Here is a 20,351-nt window from a genome sequence, read left to right as displayed (position 1 = left end):
CAGAATGATCTTCCTCCTGTGCCCTCTGCCTTCCTGGTCTTTGTCCCCTCAGCTTTTATTTAGAGCTTGGCTCAAATCCCTCTCCCCAAGAGCCCTTCCCCCAATAGAAAAGGCCCCAGCCAACTCTTACTTCCTCTCTGCCCATCACCCTGTCTTTGTTTTCTTCATAGAGATTGTCAGTATTTATTTGTTCATCTGTGTGCCTGTGTATCCCCACTAGAGGGGAAGCTCCCTGAAAATAGGGACATTCCCTGTGACGGCCCCAGCAGACTATAAATATTGATGTAAACACAAAGACCAAAAAAATGTGACGTGCCCGAGATTACACAGCCGGGCAGAGGTAAAGGTCTCCCACGTGCCCATCCCCCACCATGTCCTTCCCAACATGCTAGATACGTGGCACCGCCAAGATTTGAACCCGGGGAGTTCCCACTGTGTCTCAGCGAGTTAAGGACCTGACTAGGATCCGTGAGGATGCAGGTTCAATCCCTGGCCTCGTTCAGTGGGTTAAGGATCTGAGCCGTGAGCTGTGGTGTAGGTCACAGATGTAGCTCATATCCTGTGTTGCTGTGGCTGTGGTGTAGGCCGGCAGCTACAGCTCCGATTCAACCCCTAGCCTGGGACCTTCCGTATGCTACAGGTGGGGCCCTAAAAAAGAAAAACAAGAAAAAGGAAAAAGAAAAAGACTGGAACCCAGGACTTCAAAGTCAACCTGTTGATCACCAGGCTTTACCTTCTTCCCTAGAACAGCCTCCTGTTTGTTGACCTAACCATGAGAATGTAAGTTCTAGAACCGTGCTGTCCAGTACGGTAGCCACTAGCCACGTGTGGCCATTTAAATGTAAATTAGTGAAAATTAAACAGAATTTAAAATTCAGGTCCTTATCACGCCCATCCCACTGCAGGTGCTCGGCGGCCACATGGCCATCATTGTAGAGGTCCTCTTGGGCGGCATTGTTCTCGTCTGCCTGGTTCACACTTTCTCCAGCACTTAGAACGGTGTTCAGTTCATATTTTTTATTAGGGGAATGAATAAATGAATGACGATACTTTTGCTGAGAGTCCCTCCCTGTCCCCCTCCTCTGTGACTGACCCTTTTTCCTTCCATCCTACAGGGAAGGATGAAGCCAGCAGCGTAGAGGTGACATGGCCAGATGGCAAGATGGCAAGCCGGAATGTGGCCAGTGGGGAGATGAACTCTGTGCTGGAGATTCCCTATCCCCGGGATGAGGACAAAGTTCAGGACCCGGCCCCACTGGAGGTGAGCTAAGGCGTCTGGGCCTCAGAAAAAGACCAGAAAAGCAGGCCCCACCCACAACCCCCTGGGCTGAAGCTGGAGTCCCAGGACTCTGCAGACTTTGTTTCTAGAAATAATGGAAATCTTCTTAGCAAAGGGTGGGCTTCATAATGATTCCTCCATTTGTAGTTTGCACACCAGTATCACACCCACATCTCTTCCGCTACTCACAGAAATCCTGGGGTATTGAAGCACAAGTATCTTTGTGCCCATTCTACAGAAGAGGAAAACTGAGACCTAGAAAGAGAACCTATTAAAACTGCACAGCCAGTTGTAAACAGAGTTAAGAACTAGCCCCGGGTCATTCCTGGTTCTTTCCAAGGCTCTGACAAAGCCTCCTGCTGCTTCTAAGGGTGGGGCAGGGCTTCTGGGGGCTCTGGGAGGAAGAGCTCTGGGCCACTCTGGAAAGGACCAGGCCCTTGCGAATAAGAGGAAGGCTTCTGGGGAGCTCACAAAAAGCAGGGAAACCTCGGGGTGAGTAGGAACCAGGCGCTCAAGGACCTTTGTCATTAGTGCTCTGGCTCAGGGGCAGGGGCATCCTTCTTCCCCAGTAACCCTCATCAGCATCCCATCATTTGCCATTTCCAGCAGTTGACATTTTCTGTCTCCGGAGGGGAACCTGGCTTGCAGGCACCCATCCCTATGAGTGGGGGAGATTCTCAGAGAAGAGGGTGCAGAGAGTGAGCATCCACAGCAAAAAGTATCTCCACTCCTCTTTACACTTGGCCTTCCAGAGACCCGACCTCGGTCTCAGGGCGATGCCACAGGAGGGATGTCCCAGCGCAGGCATGTGGCTCCCATGCGAAGCGAATGAGCAAGAGCTTGCACTGGATCTGCTCTTGGCCTTCCCCCCAGTCTCCAGTTCTCAGTGCAGGGGAGTCCTGGCAGGGAGGGGCTCTCCCAGGCTCGGCGCTAAGAGCACCCCTCATTCTGGGGTCAGGGTGACAGCTGCTCTGCAGCTGTGAGGACCTGGGATGGGATCTTCTCAACTCACTATTGCCTCCGCTTCTGCTTGCCTTGCAGTGCGGCCAAGGATTCTCCCAGCAAGAAAATGGCCATTGCATGGGTAAGTTGTTTGCAGGTACCAGGGGACAGGGTAGAGGCCAAAATCTTGCTGGGGAATGTCAGTCTAGGCCCCAACAAGGCTTGGGTTGCAGACAAGGGGCTGCTTGTCCCTGGGGCTCCAGATGCCAAGATAACCGCCATGTGACTCAGCAAAGCAGGAGTGATGGTAGCGACCAGCAGGCTGAATCACTGCAGCTCTGGGGATTGGCAGTGCTTCCTGCCATGGATACAGAGAGAAGGAGCCTGGGGAGGAGATGCACAGCCACCTGGCCGGTGCTCGCAGTGAGGCCTGGTCCAGCGGCCAGGGTGCCCAGAGCAGGGACACATTCTCCACCCAGCAAGGAGCAAGCAAGGGAGCTGTGGGGAGGAAGGGTGGGCACGGCCAGGGGTCTTTGGAGCCAACCAGGGTGTGGGTGTGGTCACAGCACAGAAGGGAGATCGCAGCCTTGTGCAGTACTGGGGGGCAGGTAACTGCAGCCCTGCCAGGCTCTCTGAGGCAGCTTTGTGAGGGTCCAGTGACCTTCTAAAAGTCCCCTGAAGGCCTGGAATGGCTAAGGGGCAGCTTGGAGGCTCAGCCCTGGGAAGACCTTCCACCCAATGTCTCCCATTCCGATGACCAACACTGAGGGGTCAGGCCAAAGGTTCTACCTGCCTTTATTGTGTATATTTTATTTATTTTTATTTTTTGTTTTTTAGGGCCGCACCCATAGCATACGGAGGTTCCCAGGCTAGGGGTCTAATTGGAGCTACAGCTGCCAGCCTACACCACAGCCACAGCAATGTGGGGTCTGAGCCACATCTGCAACCTACACCACAGCTCACGGCAACGCCGGGTCCTAAACCCACTGGGCAAGGCCAGGGATCAAACCCGAAACCTCATGGTTCCTAGTTGGGTTCGTTTCCACTGCGGCACAACGGGAACTCCTCCACCTGCCTTTAGATGCTCAGGCAGCCCTCCTCCCGAGTCCCCTTGGCAGATGCTCATCAGCCCGTGCCACTGGGTTTGCTACTGAGATGCAGTTGTGAACAAGACAGACACAGTCCTTACCCTTGTGGATCTTAGAGCCAGTGGGAGGGGCACCTGAGTAAACAGCGATGACCACACGGCAGGAGCAGGGCTGGGGTGGGGTGGGGGGGCTGCTGTGGGAACACACAGGTGGGGCCCTCGAGCAGTCTAGAGAGGGGCCGAGAAAGTGTCCCAGAGAAAGTAAGGTCTAAGTTGAGAGCTGAGGGGTGATGAGGAGTTCACGAGGCAGAGCGGGAAAGTGTTCTGACGAAAGGTGCTGCATGGGCGCAGGACCACAGGTGGGAACTGGAGGAGGCTGGCTGAAAGGGTGGCTTGTGGAGGAAATCAGTCCCCTCCGCTCTTCCTGCCCCCACATGGCCACTCTAAACAGACGGTGCACATGCACAGAGATTCTAGCCTCTCCCCTGGGTGCTGGGAAGACCCTATGTGTTCCCCAGGGCAGCCACCTCTTCCTTTCATCACCCAGCAGACATCTCTGTGCCTCTGATGTGCTGGGGGTGCAAGCCAAGCACCTGCCCTGGAGGGGCGTTCGTTCTAGTCGGAGAGACAGACCACAAACATGTGACCCAAAAGCTGGATGAAATGAGTTAAGAACCCTATAAGCAGTGTGGGGGAGGGGTGAGCCAGGAGGCCAGGCAGGAGGCAGCTGCAGAGATCCAGGCAAGAGCTGCTGGTGGCAGAGGAGTGAAAAGGAGGTGGACAGATGAAAGTGGTCCCGTGGGGGCAGAACTGACAGGGTAAAGAGCACCGAGGAATCGGGGATCATTCCGATGTCGGCTCGTGCAGCGGAGTGGCTGATGGTGGCGTTGATTGAGCTGGGGAAGATGGGAATGGTGGGGGCAGAAAAGGCTTGAGGGCTAGGGGAAATCTGGAGTTCCCTTTGGACCTAGCGAGTTTGAGATGCCTGGTAGACAGAGTGACATGTCTGGAGCTCCAGGGAGAGTTGTGGCTGGAGATGGGCGGTCTGGAATGATTCCTGTGTGAAGGGACCGCCTAGAGAGAGTGTGAGAGAAGACCCTGGGACTGAGCCTGGGCGCCCCCCTCAGGTCAAGGTCAAGTACAGGAGGAGCCCGCCAAGGGGACCAAAGTGAGCAAGTCATGGCCCAGAGAGAAGGGACATGCCCCAGGTCATCACGGGGTTGGGTCGGGGGAGGGCAAGGACCTGCCACCCACACCCCGCCGGTGAGTGACTGACTCCCCTCACCTTTCAGACACCAACGAATGCATCCAGTTCCCATTCGTGTGTCCTCGAGACAAGCCCGTGTGTGTCAACACATACGGAAGCTACAGGTGCCGGACCAACAAGAGGTGCAGTCGGGGCTACGAGCCCAACGAGGACGGCACGGCCTGTGTGGGTAAGTGTGGCCCGGCCACGGTCCAGGAGCAGAGGGAAGAGGCCTTCCACAGGGAGCTCTGAAAGGCCCCCGGTCAAGGTCCCCAGCCCCTGCCTCCCCCCTGGCTGGCCGGAGTCTCCTGAGACCCCCTTTCGGTCTCCAGGGAAGAAGCCCCACCACTTCTGCTATCATCCGAAGGGCCCCTGGGGTGCAGTGTCCTGGTCAGAGGCTATCGCTCTTCTTGTTTCTCCCCTTCTCACGTTTCCTAAAACTAGCATTCCTGCCTGAAGGTCAGCCCATCTTTCCCTACCCGGGATCTAGACTAGCTTCCCCTATGCATCTTGGTCTGCATTTCTGAAACGGTATTTGTCTTCTTCCTCCCAAACACTTCCCCCGACCCCCACCCCACCCCCATCCCCTTTCTCTTTTTCCCATTTTCTGCCTCTCTGCCCCATCCTTTTCGCAGCTCAAGTGGCCTTTTTAGGTGGGTATCCTTCTGCCGCCTTTAGAATCTCTGAGCCTCTTTCTCGGGCCTCATCTCTTTCTCTAGGCCTTGGACTTTGCCTTCAGTTATATGCACTTTAAATTCCATCAATAAAGGAAAAACAAAACAAAACTAACAACCTTTGTGGAAAACTAAATCTCTCCCGCTGCCTGTCTCTCTCTCTCTCCACACCCAGTAGACTCTGCTGTGTGCTCCCTCTGAATGGACAGCAGGGGTGGCCATCTTTGAAAAGGGAAGTTTGGGAGATACTGATATTCGTGTGATCTTAGTTGTTTGTGAAGCCTTTCTTTGCATGTTTTCTGAGAACATGTTTTTTACCCCATCCAGCCTCCCTCACTCCTTCAGAAGAATCAAGATAGTCCTGTCTTTTCTGTATCCTCCAGTGTCACGAGCGTCTTATTTTGCCCTTAACAAAGATGGCTCCCAGGTGGTTGCTTGCTCAGTTGATTCAATAATGTGTCACGTGCCTGCTGGTTTGGCCTGTGCTGTTTCTGCTCTGCGGGTCCTGGCAGCCCGAGGTAGAGAAAGCCATATTTGGGGTTGGGGGTGATGACGGGAGGGGAAAAGTGTGGCCCTTTGGGACTCTTGATAAAAATGTTAAAGCTTGAACCTGCTAAGTCTTCCAGCCTCTTTCTGGAGAAATTATGCCAATAAACTCTCTGCTGGCTATTAGTGTCTAGCTGGTGAAAAAAAAAAAAATGTGTCGGAGGCAAGAAGAGGTGGTTGGAATGCTGAATTAGCAGCCGCCCTTTTGTCTCGTGGCCCTTGGAAAGCAACTCATGAGTCAGAGAAAGCGGGCATGAGCAATGGTTGGTTATGTGCATCAGTGTTCACCTGTAGGGCACTGGGATTTGGACCAGGCGAGGGATGTGGGATGAGCAAGGGATATGCATGGAGGGAGTACCCTGGGGAAGTCACTTTTCCACTCCGGGCCTCAGTTGCTCTAATCTAAATGATAGGAAAACTGGGCTGGTGTATCCCTAAGAGCCCATTCCTTTCTAAGATCTTTTAATATATAGCTGTACCTAGGCACGTCCAAGCGTGTCCGGTGACCCTGATTTCTGGAAAGAACTTACAATTTGGTCTCCTCTGCAATGTGCTTGGAAACCTGGAAGCCTCCCCTTTAGGAATGAGGCAACACCTTAGAATCCTTTTCATGACCAGCTTCTGTAAAGAAGGTGTGTTATCCATCACAGATCCGTCCTTCCTGGGGGAAGAAAGGCCCCCCAAGATATAAAATCACACTTAAGACCACACCAAGCCTTTTGAAAACATATTTAACCAAAAAACCCTACCACTGTCTGCTATAATAATAATAATACACCTCATCAGTCTCAAAATATCAATTCCTCTTAGCTAGTGCTGTTTTTAACACTCAGAACAGGAGCTTCAATGAAAAGTCTTAAAATAAAAACAGCTACAGGAACAGCATGCATGCGCTTAAACTCACTCCCCTTCTGGGAAGCCCACTCCTGTGTGTTGACACGGAATCAAAGATCTGAACAGGCCCCAGAGATGAGACGCGGATAGACACAGTGGTCTGCCCAAAGTCACGAGCTAGCTGGTCCCTGAGCCAAGGCCAGAGCCCTCTCCCAGCACCCCGTCTTGTCAGGGGGTAACAGACAGCACTGTCACTGTTCAGACTATTCCCTAGTCATTCTGGAAGATGCTGCCTCTTTAGAAATGAACACGTGGCTCTCAGAGAGTGAGATAAGTAAGACCCAAAACGCACAGAGGCGATGGTTCCAGATGCACTGGTAAATAACCAGATAACGGTGTCCACTGAAGGGCTGCACACGCAGCACAAGAAATGAGGGACAAGACAGCTAGTGTGACAGGCCTGACAGGGACATCAGGAGATCCGAGGTGATAGCAAACTTATAAGGGGAGGCCTTATAAGGAATAACTCTGAATCCCTGCACATTGAGCTTCTTATAACAGGGTATCTGTGACTTTACCCTACTTGGTACGTGGGGCCGGATGAGTTACAAAGAGGAGTTCAGAAGTCCCCGCAGGTGCTAAGAGCACAACTACTACATCCTGACTGCAGGGTAAGAAGACTTTCCATTAAACCCACCCTCCCTTCTCCACTCCCTTCCTTCCTCCCTCCCTCCCTCCCTCTTTCTCTCTCTCTCTCCTTCTTTCTTTCAGCACTATTGGTTGAGCTCCTATTTTGTGCCAGGCTCTGGGCATACAATGGTAAATGGAAGTGACATTGTTACTGGCCCCATTTTGCCTTCCTCCAGCCAGATAGAAGAGCCCAGTGCCTGGCATAGGCCTCGGGGAAGCTTTCTAAACAGTCTAGCTAGGAATTCCCATTGTGGCACAGCAGAAACAAATCCGACTAGGAACCATGAGGTTGCAGGTTCAATCCCTGGCCTTGCTCAGTGGGTTAAGGATCTGGTGTTGCCATGAGCTGTGGTGTAGGTCACAGATGTGGCTCGGATCTGACGTTGCTGTGGCTGTGGCGTAGGCTGGCGGCTACAGCTCCAATTGGACCCCTAGGCTGGGAACTTCCACATGCTGCTGGTGCAGCCCTAAATAGACAAAAAAAAAAAAAAAAAGAATAAATAAAAAGTCTAGCTAAATTCTTAAATTGCTATCTCAGAAAGCTAGCTCTCTGCATTCATTCATACATTTATTCAACAAGCATTTGTGGAGAGGCTCCCAGGTGACAAGCACTGGGCCCCTCCCATGAGGGGGGTCAGGTCCCCCAAATGCTTGTGGCGGAAGAAATATGAGGTTAAGGGACTAAACGAACTCAACATTATCTGCCCCCCAATAACACGAGCTCCCCAGGGGGCCAGGAGTCCTGGCTTTCCAAGCCAAGTGACTCGGTCCAGTGCGCTTACTAGTCTGTGCTGAACCAGCCACAGATGGTGGGCACAGAGCCACACCCAAGCTAGCTAGGCTCAGGGTCCCGTCCTTCTCTTTCTAATACTTCCCCTTCTCTGACGCCCTGGGGGCCTGAACCCTTGCCTTTCTCTTCTAAGCACAGACAATTCAGTTTTTGTCTGTGTGTGTCTACTAACCCCACTCAGGCTCCTGACATCTTTGTGGGATTCTGCTGGATTTGAGTTTGTAACAGAAATAGCAAATGCCTTCAGGGGTTGACAAATAATGGAATGGGCTAGAAGGGATTAGGCAAAAAGAGGAGCTGGAGCCGCTGAAGGGGGCAGAGCAGGAAGATGGGCCAGCATTGCCCGAACTTCCCATTTTTTAAGAAAAGCAAAATAATAAGAAGAAGAATAATAATACCCTTTTCACTCTGCCCAAGGATGCTCCTCCCAGGAGTGTACCCGTTAAAATGGCAATAAGAGCCTACATTTAGTGAGCTCGGCATGTCTGGAATCAGACCTAAACTCTTTATGAGAATTCAACTTGTTGAATCCTTTCAGCAATCCCAAGAGGAAAGTGCTGCGATTATCCTAGTTTTACAGAGACGCTCAGTGCTGTGTCTGGGCCATGCGGCTGGGACCTGGGCCAGGCCGAGGCGGGGCTCCATCCGGGCAGTCTGGCCCCCTGCTGTGTTCTTCCTTCCCAGTTCCTTGGGGCAGGTGGACTGGTTACACAGAAGCCACCACCTCCCATGCTGCCCAGCATCAAGCGATGGGTTGGGAAAGAAGAAGTGGAGTCCTTGGAGGGCCCCAGATCTGAGACGGGGTCCCCACAGTCACATTCGAGCTGCAAGAAGAGGTGGCGGCACCTGCGTTGAGTCCCCTCCTGGGGCCAGCTGGGCCCCCCTCCGCAGACACGGACATGGGAACCACACGTGGGCCTCTTCAGCGTCTCCTCTGCCGCCAGCCCTGCTCTGGGGAGGTGCCATTCTGAGGGCCAGGAGTTTGATTATGTGTCACTCTGGCTGCTATGGCCCCCTCCCAGGGTCTGGGCGTCACATCCTGACCAGCGCCCGCCACTGGACTGTGGCTCAAGCAGGGATTCCACTCCCGCCTCCAAACAGGGCCACTGGTCATCATTTCAGAGCCGCATGGAGACAGGAGGACGAACGCTTCATTTTCTCAGGGAGTCAGCTGGTTTCTTCCAGCAAATTCCAGAATGACACCCCCACCCAGACTCTCCACCCAGGAGGCAACCCCTTCGCTCCCTCCCAGGTCAGCCATCATCTCTCTCCTTCAGTCTGAACCAGACCCCAGACACCTCCTGTCAGGGGCTGATGTTGCGTCTCCTTAGCAACAGGCACATCCTAAGAGGAAGAAGGAAGGCGCGCGTGCAGGGCCTGGTTATCTCCACAGATAATGCCAACCCTTTCCTCAGCACTTGTCCTCGGAAGGAACCGCTGTTGAACAGCAAAGCGGTCAAAGGCTAGGCCCTCAGAGAACAATGAGAAGCAAGAAGAAAAAAGCCTCCTCGGGGAAGGGAGCTAACATTTACAGAATGCCTGCCAAGCGCCAAGAACTTTTCATCAGTGTCTCCATTAATCCCCACGCCCATCCTGTGGGATACACGCTCTTAGTCTAGTTATGACCAAAGCAACTGAGGCTCAGAAAGAGTAAGCTACCCAAGGTCACATAACTAGTTAAGTAACTGACCCCTGGGCAAATGAGTGAACCATGTATCACTCGGCATACACTGAGTGGACACCTACTATGTGCTGGGTATTGTTCCAGTGGCTTGGGAGGTACGTCTGTGAACATCACTGGCAAAGATTCCTGAAAGCTCTGGTGACATATGGCAGGCACTAAACAGCATAATAGTAACGTGTGTGGTATTTTAGAAGTAAGTGCTATCGGGGGAACAGGGAGCAGCATTAAGACAGACGGGGAGGGCTGAGATAGAGGCAGAATTCCATTCTAAAGAGGGTGTTTCGGGATGGGCATCCGAAGTAGGTGAACTGTTTTGGGTTTTTTTTTTTGAGCCTCAGTTTTCTCATCTGTAAAATGGGGATAATACCTCCCACACAAAGTTATTGCATTAAGCAAGAGAAAATAAAACACTTGAGGAGCTCCCATTATGGCTCAGCCACCCTACACACTGTCCCTGAGGATGTGGGTTCAATCCCTGGCCTTGCTCAGTGGGTTAAGGATCCCTCATTGCCATGCGCTGTAGTGCACATTGCAGACGTGGCTCAGATCTGGTGTCATGGTGGCCGTGTGGTAGGCTGGCAGCTGCAGCTCAGCTTTGACCCCTAGCCTGGGGACCTCGATATGCTGCGAGTGCAGCTCTAAAAAGAAAAATAAATAAATAAAATAAAACATTTGGCATGAGGCCTGGTACCTAGTAAGTCCCCAATAAATCAGAAATGTTTCCAGTATTACTATATAACAGAGTTCAGGATGGAGCCTGGATCTATTCAAGGCCAAAGCTCATGCGGCTCCCAGCACAGCGAGCCGTGGCCCCGGTCACTGGAAGCCTGCAGGGTAAGCGATTTGGAGGCCATTGGCCACCCACAATGAACTGATCGCTTTGGAGGGAAGAGATCTCAGGACTAAAAATGGCCATGAGGGAGCAGAGCAAATTGTCGCGGGGCTGGGCTGTGCCGAGGTGTTCAGCTTAGTTCCCACGCGGTGCCCTTCCCCAAAAGCATCACCATAAACTACAGTAAACCCGGCAGGGAGGCTGTGGCACTGACCAGGCTGCACAGAACAGGGGTCACCAGGAACTAGCAAACTGAGATTTAGCCCTCCACCGTCACAGAATCCTAGATCACAAAAGCCAGAGGCAGCAGAGGCATCATGAGTCCTGCCCGGCCTTCTCAAGTGTGGAAACTGAGGCCCCAAAAGGCACCATGACTTTCCCGAGGATCACAGCCTAGCTGGGAATCTAACTCCCGCCTGGGGCTCCCTGCTTCCTTTTGCCTCCTTCTCCAGAAAACTCAGAATTTCAGAAGTACAGTCGTATCCACCATTCAAGAAATATGGGGGTGGGGGATGGGCAGGGCGGTGCTGGTCCTTTCTGTCATGCTGGCACAGAGTCAGAATCAGGAGCAGTGCCTGCCAAGTGAATCCAGGCTCCGTGCTTGGACCCCGGGCCACAGCCAGGAGGAGAGATCCGAGGGGGGCGTCCAGGTCGCCGATGAGAGGAGGGAGATGGCGGACTGCGTTGGGAGCATAGGGCATGAGCGTGGAGCCAGGAGAATCTCTGTCACCCCTTCCCAGGAACCTCTGCCTAGAATCTCATGACCCCTGCCTGCCTGCCTGCCTGGCTTCTGGAGAGGCCCAGAAGAATTCCTGTGAAGGTAGATGCACATGCAGAGCAGCCATGAAGGGTTTATCCCCAGAATCATTTAATGCACCCTCCCCGGCAAAGATCTCAGGGCTGACTCTCCTCCCCCTGCCCCAACCTGGGTGCAGAGCTCCAGGGGAAGGAGTAAAGCAGTCACACTGCTCGCAGGGGCCCTGGCAAAGGAACTAGCTTAGGCTGAAGGAGAAGGCAAGCCCCACATACACCTTCTCTGCACTTTCCGACCCCCAGGCTCAAGCTGTCTAGGCCCTGAAGGCAGACACAGAGAGGACAGAGGGAAAAGGAAGCCGGGGGTCTCAAAGCCTCGCCCAGCGCAAAAGGTATCTCGTGTGCCAAAGGCCGCATTCTTTCTTAGAGAGCCAATCCCCAAATCCTGCTGCCCGCCCTTCCTCCTTCCTTTCTTCCATCTTCCCTTAAAATTCTCTCTTCACCCTGAGATTCTGGGAGCAGATGGACTCAGGCTTGAATTCCAGGCACCCCACCCACGCACCCTGACAGTGGCCTTGGACAAGTACTTTCTTGCACCTCCCTGAGACTAGGTTGCTTCTTCCACTGAAAACAGAGGCATGGCAGCCTCCGAGAGCTTTTGTGAACTTTCGTCAAAAGGGAGCATGTAAGGCGCTCAGCACAGTGCCCAGATTGAGCAAATGCAGATATAATTATGAAATCTGTTCCAGGCCCTTTAACCTCCTGCTTTCACTTCCAGCAGTGCCTGATTTTACAATAATCCATAAGTCATTAACTGGGACGATGTTAGACCTATAAGAATCCTTCCCAAGGAGACACAATCATCACTCACAGTTATAAATGCCAAGTTCATTTGGGGACCGGGTTACACAGCATCTTCCCTTTGAAGAGCTCTGGCCCTGTATTTAGATCTGCACTGGGGAGCACAGGGCCGATCGGTACCCATCCATTCACCTGCCTCTCCATGGTCTGCGAGCATCCATCTCAAGCCAGGCAGCCCTCTCCCTCACCTCTGATCCATCAGTCATCTCCCTGTATACCTCTTCTCTGTATCCATCTGCTTATCCGTCCATTCGTCCATCCATCCCCTCATTCACCCTCTAGGCCCCAGAGCCAGACTTTCCAGGCAAAGCACTCAGCCCCGCAAGGATTTAGCCACCTCAATATAATGGTGCCCAGGAGCACCAGGCAGGGGCTGAGTGGGGTCAGGATGAACGCTTCCTCCCCTCCACCCCGGGCCGGGCACTTGGGATGGGGGTGGGATGGGGCAGAAATGAGTAAGATGAGATCCCTGACCCCCAAGAGTTTGCTGAGGACCTGGAGCTGGAAGGAGAAGGCCATCGCCACACACAAGGTCTCGTAAGCTGTGTATAACATTTCCCTTTCCGGGGCCTTGCTCGGCACTGCTCTCAGGTGGTAGCTGGTCCCCAATCACTTTTCCATTACAAAATCGATACCTTGAAATTACTCCAAAATAACTAGTCCCTTCGTGCCCCTGCAAATCTAATTTTTCTGTGTCTGCATTTGCCCACGTGCTTCTCTCTGAGTCCCGGAATCTGTCTTCATGAGTCAATCCAGGCAGAACGGGGCTCTTGGCCTGCCCGTGACACACCGTGGCAGAACGAGAGGGGGATCCGGGGTCAGAGACTGAGGTTCAAGCCCTCGCTCTGACACCAACTCGCCGTGGGGGCTCGTGAAGCTGCCTCACCACCTAGTTACCTCGTCTATGAAATGAAAACTCAAATATAACCACCCACCAGAGTGTTCGAGAACAAAACGGAACAATAAAGGACAGGAATTCCTGGCAAATATCAGGGAATGAGTGAACCCTTGGATTTTCTTTGTTCTCTGCAAGAATCTGAAACCTGGCTATGCATGTACCTCGTGACGCCACGGTATGAGGCGGTCCTAGGGTAACTTCAACAATAATATACTGGAGAAAGATGATCACTTACAAAGATACCCTCTTGCAAATGGCAAGCTGAGACTCGGTGCGGATAAGTGATTGACGGGGTCCGAGAAGCCACGCAGCCCTCTGACTCCCCCATCCTCTGCCACCTCCTCCCTCATCCCTACCGAAACCTCGAGTCCCCGTGCTGCTCCGGGGATCTAAGTTCTGCTGTCCAGCCGATGCTGAAATGACAGGCCCTTTAAACGGCCTCTTAGAGGAAGAGCTGTGAGCACAGCACGGTCTGCCCACAGCATGGTCTGCCCTCAGCGCCGCCAGGAGAATAAACCCTCCCAGAGTCGCCCGAGAAGGGTCCTGTGGAAACCTCGGAAGACCGGACTCTGAACGGAGGGAGGGGACGCCTATTTCATGCCAGGCACATTCGCAGCCAGTTTCTCACTGGCTCCTCGAAACCAGTTGTTCTTAACCTTTTGGGGGGTCATATACCCCTCTGAGAATCTTCTGAAAGCTGAGGATTCTCTTCCCCAGTTAAAGGTACATCATTCGGCATTCAAGGGCAGGCGGTCAAGCTTTAGAGCTCCTGGCATAAACCTGGGCCGTTTTAAGATTTTCTTAGGTACTAGGGACCTTTCTGTTTTAAAAGCCCCACTCTTCATCATATCAAATATTTCCACGTACATCCACAGCCCGTACTAAATCACACACACACACACACACACACACACACACACACACACACACACACACACACACACACGAATTGAGTTAAATTGCAGTTGACTGTTAACGTTAGATTTTGTAGATATGTAATAAAACATTAATTTCAGTTTTGTGCTTTCTTTTCCTGTTTTGGAGCCAATAAACTTTCTGGGTGAGTTTTGTTGAACCATATCATACATGCAGAAAATATGCAGAACCTAAGAGTCTAGCTCAGTGCAGTCTCAAAGTGAGCACACCTGTGTACCTGCTGGAGCAGCAGATCCTCAGGGGTGCCCAGAAGACCCCGGGCCCCATTCCACTCTATGCGCCTGCCCTCCACCCCCAGGCACCCACTCTCTAGACTGCTAACACCGTGGATGGGTTTATAAGTAGAATCATAAAGTTCATACTCCTCTTGTGTGCGGCTGCCTTTGTGGAACCAATAACCGTTTCATTCAGGCCTCCCATTTTCAGAGGCCTGTGAAAAGCTCATAGGCTCTAGGTATCATCAAAACCCATGGTTCTCAACCTTGCCATCACACTAGAATCTCCAGGGGAACTTTTAAAACTCCCGATGCCCAGGCTGTACCCCAGAACAATGAAATCAGAATCCCTGGGGATAAGACCAGGCATCAGCAGTTTTTCTTGCCCCCCCCCCAGGGGACTTCAGTGATGACAAAGGATGAGAAGCACTGGTCTGGGCAATTCAGTAAAGCATTAGTATCCCCATTTTACAGCCGGGGAAACTGAGGCTCCAGGGCTCCACCATGCACTACTGTCATAAAGCCAGAGCGCCAATTCAGATCTGACTTGGGGTGATCTTTGCATTGCTTTCATCCACGGTGAACAATAAAGCCAAAGCCATGTGTGAGTGCCTCCCTCCAGACTCCTCACTCGAAGTCCTTCCAGAAATGTGGAGAAGGGAGATGGGGTTTCCCAGGCTGAGAGAGCCCCCTAGGAGAATGGCAGCATTTCAGGAACTGGCCGTAGGAAGTCACCAATAACTAGATTCCATCTTTCCCCTGTGCCTCTGAAAGCAGATGGCAAGGGCTGCTGGTTTGGGGGTCATGGAGAATCTTCCCAGCAGCTGAGATGTTCTGGCTCAGGTTGCTTTGATTTAGGGGTGCAGTGCAAGATTCCACCGCTCGATGGCGCCACGAGCTTCAATAAACCGTGTGGTTTTCATACAACCCCTGCCTTTGGCCTAAGGAAGCCAGAAAAGGGAATCAGGAGGCAGTGATGGGGGAGCAGCAGCACAGAGCTGCCTGGGGGTTCCTCTGCTCTCCATGGCCTGATGGGGCCTGTCCCTTCCTGGCAAGAAGGCGGCAGGGAGGCTGCCACCAGACCCAGGGGAGAAGCCACTTCCCCCATAACTGAGCCAGCAGAGGAAAGCCAGACAGAGAAGCCATGCCTCAGCTGGCTTCTCCCCACAAATGCCCTTCACTAGGCTGCCCCTTGGTGGGCCCCACACACACTGCCGGCCTGGCACACCCATGAGGAGCTCAACCACCCACACTCCCGTGATGCCCCGGGCTTGGAGGTGCCAGCCCTCCCTCAGAGTCCAGGCGCAGCTCCAAGTCCTTCCCTCGGAATCTGCCAAATCCTCACCCTAGGAGGGCTGAGGGGTCTCTGAAGCTGGTATCATTTTCCACACAGTTTGGAGTCAGACTGACTGGATTCAAAGCCAAGCTCTGCCACTTTCTAGTTGTATAACTTTGGGCAGGTTACTTAATTTCTGTGAGCCTCAGGCTCCTCATCTGGAAAGCAGGAATAAGAAGTCCATACCATAGGAGTTCCCGTCGTGGCGCAGTGGTTAATGAATCTGACTAGGAACCATGAGGTTGCGGGTTCGATCCTTGGCCTTGCTCAGCGGGGTAAGGATCTGGCATTGCCGTGAGCTGTGGTGTAGGTCACAGACGCAGCTCAGATCCCTTGTTGCTGTGGCTCTGGCATAGGCTGGTGGCCGCAGCTCCAATTAGACCCCTAGCCTGGGAACCTCCATATGCCGCGGGAAGCGGCCCTAGAAAAGGCAAAAAAACAAACAAACAAAAAAAAAGTCCATACCATAGAGCGTTGTTGTGAGGTTTGAATAATGAATTATGTAGAATCTTAGCCTAGTGCCTGGCATATAGTCAGTGCTAAATAAATGTTAGCTACTACCGTTTTTGTATTATTACTACGAATACTAACATTGCAAACAGGACAGTCAGAATGAACCTAGCTACATGTTAAAGGGCAGCTTCCACTGTGACAGCCACCCCCCCAACCCCACCCCAGGTTTGAGCAGAGGCGGCAGGTCTAGCTGCCCCTTAGGAGTTGAAAGTACAAGCAGGGTGGCCACCCCAGAGTTTCATTCAGAGAGAATCCCCTAAACTCCCAGCAGAGGTGGAGCCACTGTCCCCACAGTCTGGTGGGACACTTTCTTGGCCCACGGACCTGCGTGTGTGACCTTGGCCACCCCACAGCCTCAGGTAACTTCCACTTGGGTGTCATCTCCATGGTGTCAGAGTGAGCACTGGGTCCGGAGATCGTGGTTCTAAATCTGGCACTATCATCAGCCAGCTGTGTGACCTGGGGCAAGTCACTCACCCTCTCTGGGCCTCTGTCCTGCCTCGTTTAGATGATCTTTAAATCCCCTCCCACGCCTATGCCATAGGGTTTAAGCAATGTATCAGGTGCACAGTAGTGCTCATTAAATGTTGGTTATAAAATCCAAGACACAACCCTGCTAGGTTCCAACAGCCATATACTTTAAGACAGAGTGACCTGTGTGATCCAACACCTAACAGGGCCCAACCCAGGGTAAGAGCTCCAGAAATGGGTATTTATCTAATTAATTCATGACTTACTTTTGCCCCGGCTTTCAATCCAACCTGCCCCCCCAACCCCACCTAAGGCTCCACGGGTTGCATAAAGGCTCCAGATTAAAGATGCAAAGTGTCTGCCTCCCCACTAGACTACAAGCTCCAAGAAGCTCCAAGAAGACAGGGTCTGTCCTGCTCGTATCAGGGTGCTGCCTCTCCAGGAACAGGCTGAGCCCCACCCCCTCAGTGTGAGGTGGGTGGGCCACCGAGCATCCCCTCACTGTGATGCTGGTGCAGAGACCTGGACCCCTGTCGCCTTGGGGGAGAGAAGCAGCACCGAGCCTCAAAGCTGGGCAAGTCCTTTTATTGGAAAAAGAAATCATAAAACAAAAAGCCACATCGCCTGTGCCCAGCCATCTCACAGGAGGTGCACGGGTCAGGCCCAACCACACAGTGGGCCAGGGTGGGCACAGGCCAGGTCCAGGGGGCAGGGGCCTGTGGTGGAGCCCACTGGGCTGCAGCTCACCTGGGGGATCCTTGGACCAGGGCCCACTTAGGCTCAGGGGCTGGGCCACCCTCTCCAGCTCTCTGGAAATTTCCTACACACTGTTCCTATATCCTAAAGAAAATCAGGACCTCTTGGGTTCCTGGAAGCTGCCTGCCGTGGCTGGTCTCTCATATCCACTCTGGCGCCTCCTGCTGGCTAAGGTAGGCAACCTCTTTCTGTCCATCTTCAGGCAGCGAGTCAGGCTGCTTCCTTCCCACTGGCCCCCCAGGCCTCAGCAGCCAGGGCCTCACAGTCTGGACACCCCTCTTTCCTTTTAAGAAAGGAATTTGCCTTTTCCCCCGAAAGGTAGGCAGCTTCTTTCACCTTCTATGGAAGCCTCACTTACCCAGCCTTAGAGAGCCCCAGACCCCAGGCAGGCTGATGATGCAGCATCCATGGCCCTGTTGCCGTGTCATGGGGGACTGGGAGGGGGGCACGGAAGGCCCTGGAAGACTGGATCTGCTCTCCTAGAACCCCAACTTCTTCCTTGCTAGAATGTACACAGTAGAATCAGAAGGTGGGGAGACCTTTGCAGGTGGGAGAGAAGCCAGGAAGAAGAGCCAACCTGGCAGTTGAGGCAAGAGGCAAGAGACGTCAGGACATTTATTTACAGGGGGACAGGCTGGACCCACACAGGGAGGCAGCCCCAGACCATGGCGTACGATGATAAGACGGGAGGCAGAAAGGGGCGGTCTTTGGTCCAGCAGCCAAGGGCAACTTAAGAGCACGTACTCACACACGGTACGCACACGTGTGTACACACATTCACACACCTGCTCTCACATACACGTGCACTCACACGTGTACATGCACACACATGCACTCCCAGTGCACTCAGGCACACACCTGTCCTCACACATACCTACACTCACACGTGCATTCATGCACAAAGCGCACTCACTCACGTGCCTGTGCACACATTCTCACTTTCACGCAGGTTCTAATCTCAGGAAGTTGGCCTCGGTTCTGGAGGTTTTAATCCCCCCAGGCTACATTACGCCGTGAAACATTTTTCCAGGCCCCCATTTAACCTCCCAGAGCCCCAGGCTGTCTGCCGACCCCTAGCACCTGGTGGCCTACAAAGCCACAGGAGTTGGATGCTTCCTGGCAAGGCCAAGGTGGCCTCCCGGCTCTGGGTGAAGGTCGGGGATGCCATGTGTCTAAAAGAGGTCAGGAGGGGGCTGAACAGCTCCCCACCACAGTGCCCAGAGGCCGACCACTCCTGTCTCCCCAGACCTTGAATTCGGTGAGGCAGGATCACAGACAGGCAGAGGCCCCTTGGTGCCATCAGAAAGAGTGGACACTGGGAGCCAGCCATGGGGAGCAGGGCCCCGAGGGAGAGAGTCCTGGTGGACGTGGGATTTGGGATGAGTAATCATGCAGGATGGGAATTCTCTGTGTGACAGACCTGGATCCTTTTCTGGGGTGTTGGGAGGGGTCCTGTGAAAGAAAGGGGCTGTCCAAATTGTGTTGTGCCCACCCCAGCCTCCCTGGGAAGACCTGCCTCTATGTGACCCAGACTAGCCCCGTTGGGTAAGAGCCAGGTCAGGAAGTGGACCATCCTGCCAGCGGGCAAGGGGCTGGGGGAGCCGATTGGTGGCCGGCAGGCAACACTGGGCTGGTCACCTTCCCTCCCGCCCTGGGCAGCAGGGTGGGCCCAGAGAATGACTCAGAAGCGGGTGCTCTGGTAGCGCAGCCGCCGCAGGTCTGCAAGGCCCTCAGTCCAGCCGTACACCTCCCTGCAGGGACTCTCGGCCAGTCACCGGCCCCCCGCCCCGCCGCCCCCGCCGCTGCTGCTGCCGCTGCCACTGCTGCTGCCGCTGCTGGAGCTGCCGCTGCTGCACCGGTCCTCATAGATGGAGATCTCGATCTGCGGCGGCGTTAAGGAAGGTTGCCAGCTGCCCCGGGCACGGCGGACAGAAACCAGCTGAGGGAGACCAGCAGGAAAGAGGGAGGCAGAGCGGGTGCTTCCTGGACTGTAAGCACGCACAGGGCCAAGGAGCCAGACCCCAGCCCCTCCCATTGGCGCTCGCTCAGCTCAGAGATGCCTGCGCACAGCCAGGGGCGGGAGCTTCCCCTCCAGCAGGTCTGGTAACCCCATCCCAGGACTCAGACGTGCCCCCGAGGGGGTGTTACCGCACAGGATGTGCGAGGACTTGGGTGTCCGGGGTTCAAATCTCAACTCGCCCACTCTCAAGCTATGTGACCTTTGACCAACCACTTCACTTGTTACCCATCAATTATCTCATCTGACAGATGAGATAATAATAGAATCTTGGGGTTAACATGAGAAGTAAAGGAATGCAAAGCACTTGAACACAATGCCTGGCACATAGTAAAGTCTCATGACAAGAAGGACCTCTTCTTGTGTTTGTAAGCATGCGATTCTGGGATTTGTGTCTTCTTTACTCTTTTTCCTCTCAGTTTCTCAATAAAAGTTATGTTTTAACAATCCTACTCTCGAAGTTCCCATCATGGTGCGGCGGAAACGAATCCGACAAGGAACCATGAGGTTGTGGGTTCGATCCCTGGCCTTGCTCAGTAGGTTAAGAATCCCGCGTTGCCGTGAGCTGTGGTGTAGGTCGCAGACGTGGCTCAGATCCCGCATTGCTGTGGCTGTGGTGTAGGCCGGCAGCTGTAGGTCCGATTGGACCCCTAGCCTGGAAACCTCCATATGCTGCAGGTGAGGCCCTAAAGAGACCAAAAAAAAAAAAAAAAAAAAAATCCTACTCTCCGCTGGTGCTGGTTGCAGGGGTGGGATGTGAGAACACCTTGACCAGCTGGAGTGAGCAGACCTATAAACCCACTGACGGGCCAGACTACCACTGAGACCTCATTTTTCTCATCTGTGAAAGGGGGACAACGGGACCTGCCACACAGCATTCAATCAGGGTTCCATGCCAATGTAGCATGCAAATGCCTGTGGAGAATCACATATTCCTTGAGAGGCAGGAAAGCCTTGTCATCAAGAGTGGACTTCCACTCAGCTCCCGGCT

The 20,351-nt window shown here is 53.4% G+C and overlaps 1 protein-coding gene and 1 long non-coding RNA gene across 5 annotated transcripts in view; both read left to right on the top strand.

Annotated features, from left to right (window-relative positions):
- Nucleotides 1-19,812, top strand: part of CRTAC1 (cartilage acidic protein 1) — a 168,000-nt gene extending 148,188 nt beyond the window's left edge. Inside the window, exons 12-16 of one of the 4 annotated variants that reach the window (XM_084995020.1) lie at nucleotides 1,116-1,261; nucleotides 2,321-2,363; nucleotides 4,601-4,744; nucleotides 5,190-5,207; nucleotides 5,556-5,837. In XM_084995020.1, the coding sequence (XP_084851146.1) occupies nucleotides 1,116-1,261; nucleotides 2,321-2,363; nucleotides 4,601-4,744; nucleotides 5,190-5,207; nucleotides 5,556-5,587 (383 nt within the window). In that variant the 3' untranslated portion in view covers nucleotides 5,588-5,837. Of the gene's footprint in view, nucleotides 1-1,115; nucleotides 1,262-2,320; nucleotides 2,364-4,600; nucleotides 4,745-5,189; nucleotides 5,347-5,555; nucleotides 5,898-19,100 lie in introns of those variants that run through there. The other 3 variants (XM_084995019.1, XM_021074420.2, XM_021074418.2) reach the window with 3 other exon arrangements.
- Nucleotides 9,190-14,131, top strand: LOC146397013 (uncharacterized). The gene is made up of 2 exons (XR_014826730.1): nucleotides 9,190-9,340; nucleotides 9,426-14,131. It is a non-coding gene; the product is annotated as an uncharacterized LOC146397013 (long non-coding RNA).
- Nucleotides 19,813-20,351: the final 539 nt, after the last annotated feature.

The sequence above is a fragment of the Sus scrofa genome, chromosome 14, assembly GCF_054392235.1.
Source record: "Sus scrofa isolate SSC_HxYL_T2T_F1_AM1 chromosome 14, Sscrofa_HxYL_maternal_Yorkshire_Landrace_v2.0, whole genome shotgun sequence".
Lineage (NCBI taxonomy): Eukaryota > Metazoa > Chordata > Mammalia > Artiodactyla > Suidae > Sus > Sus scrofa.
Note: the sequence above shows the minus strand (reverse complement) of the source record. Positions and strands in the feature narration are given on the sequence as shown.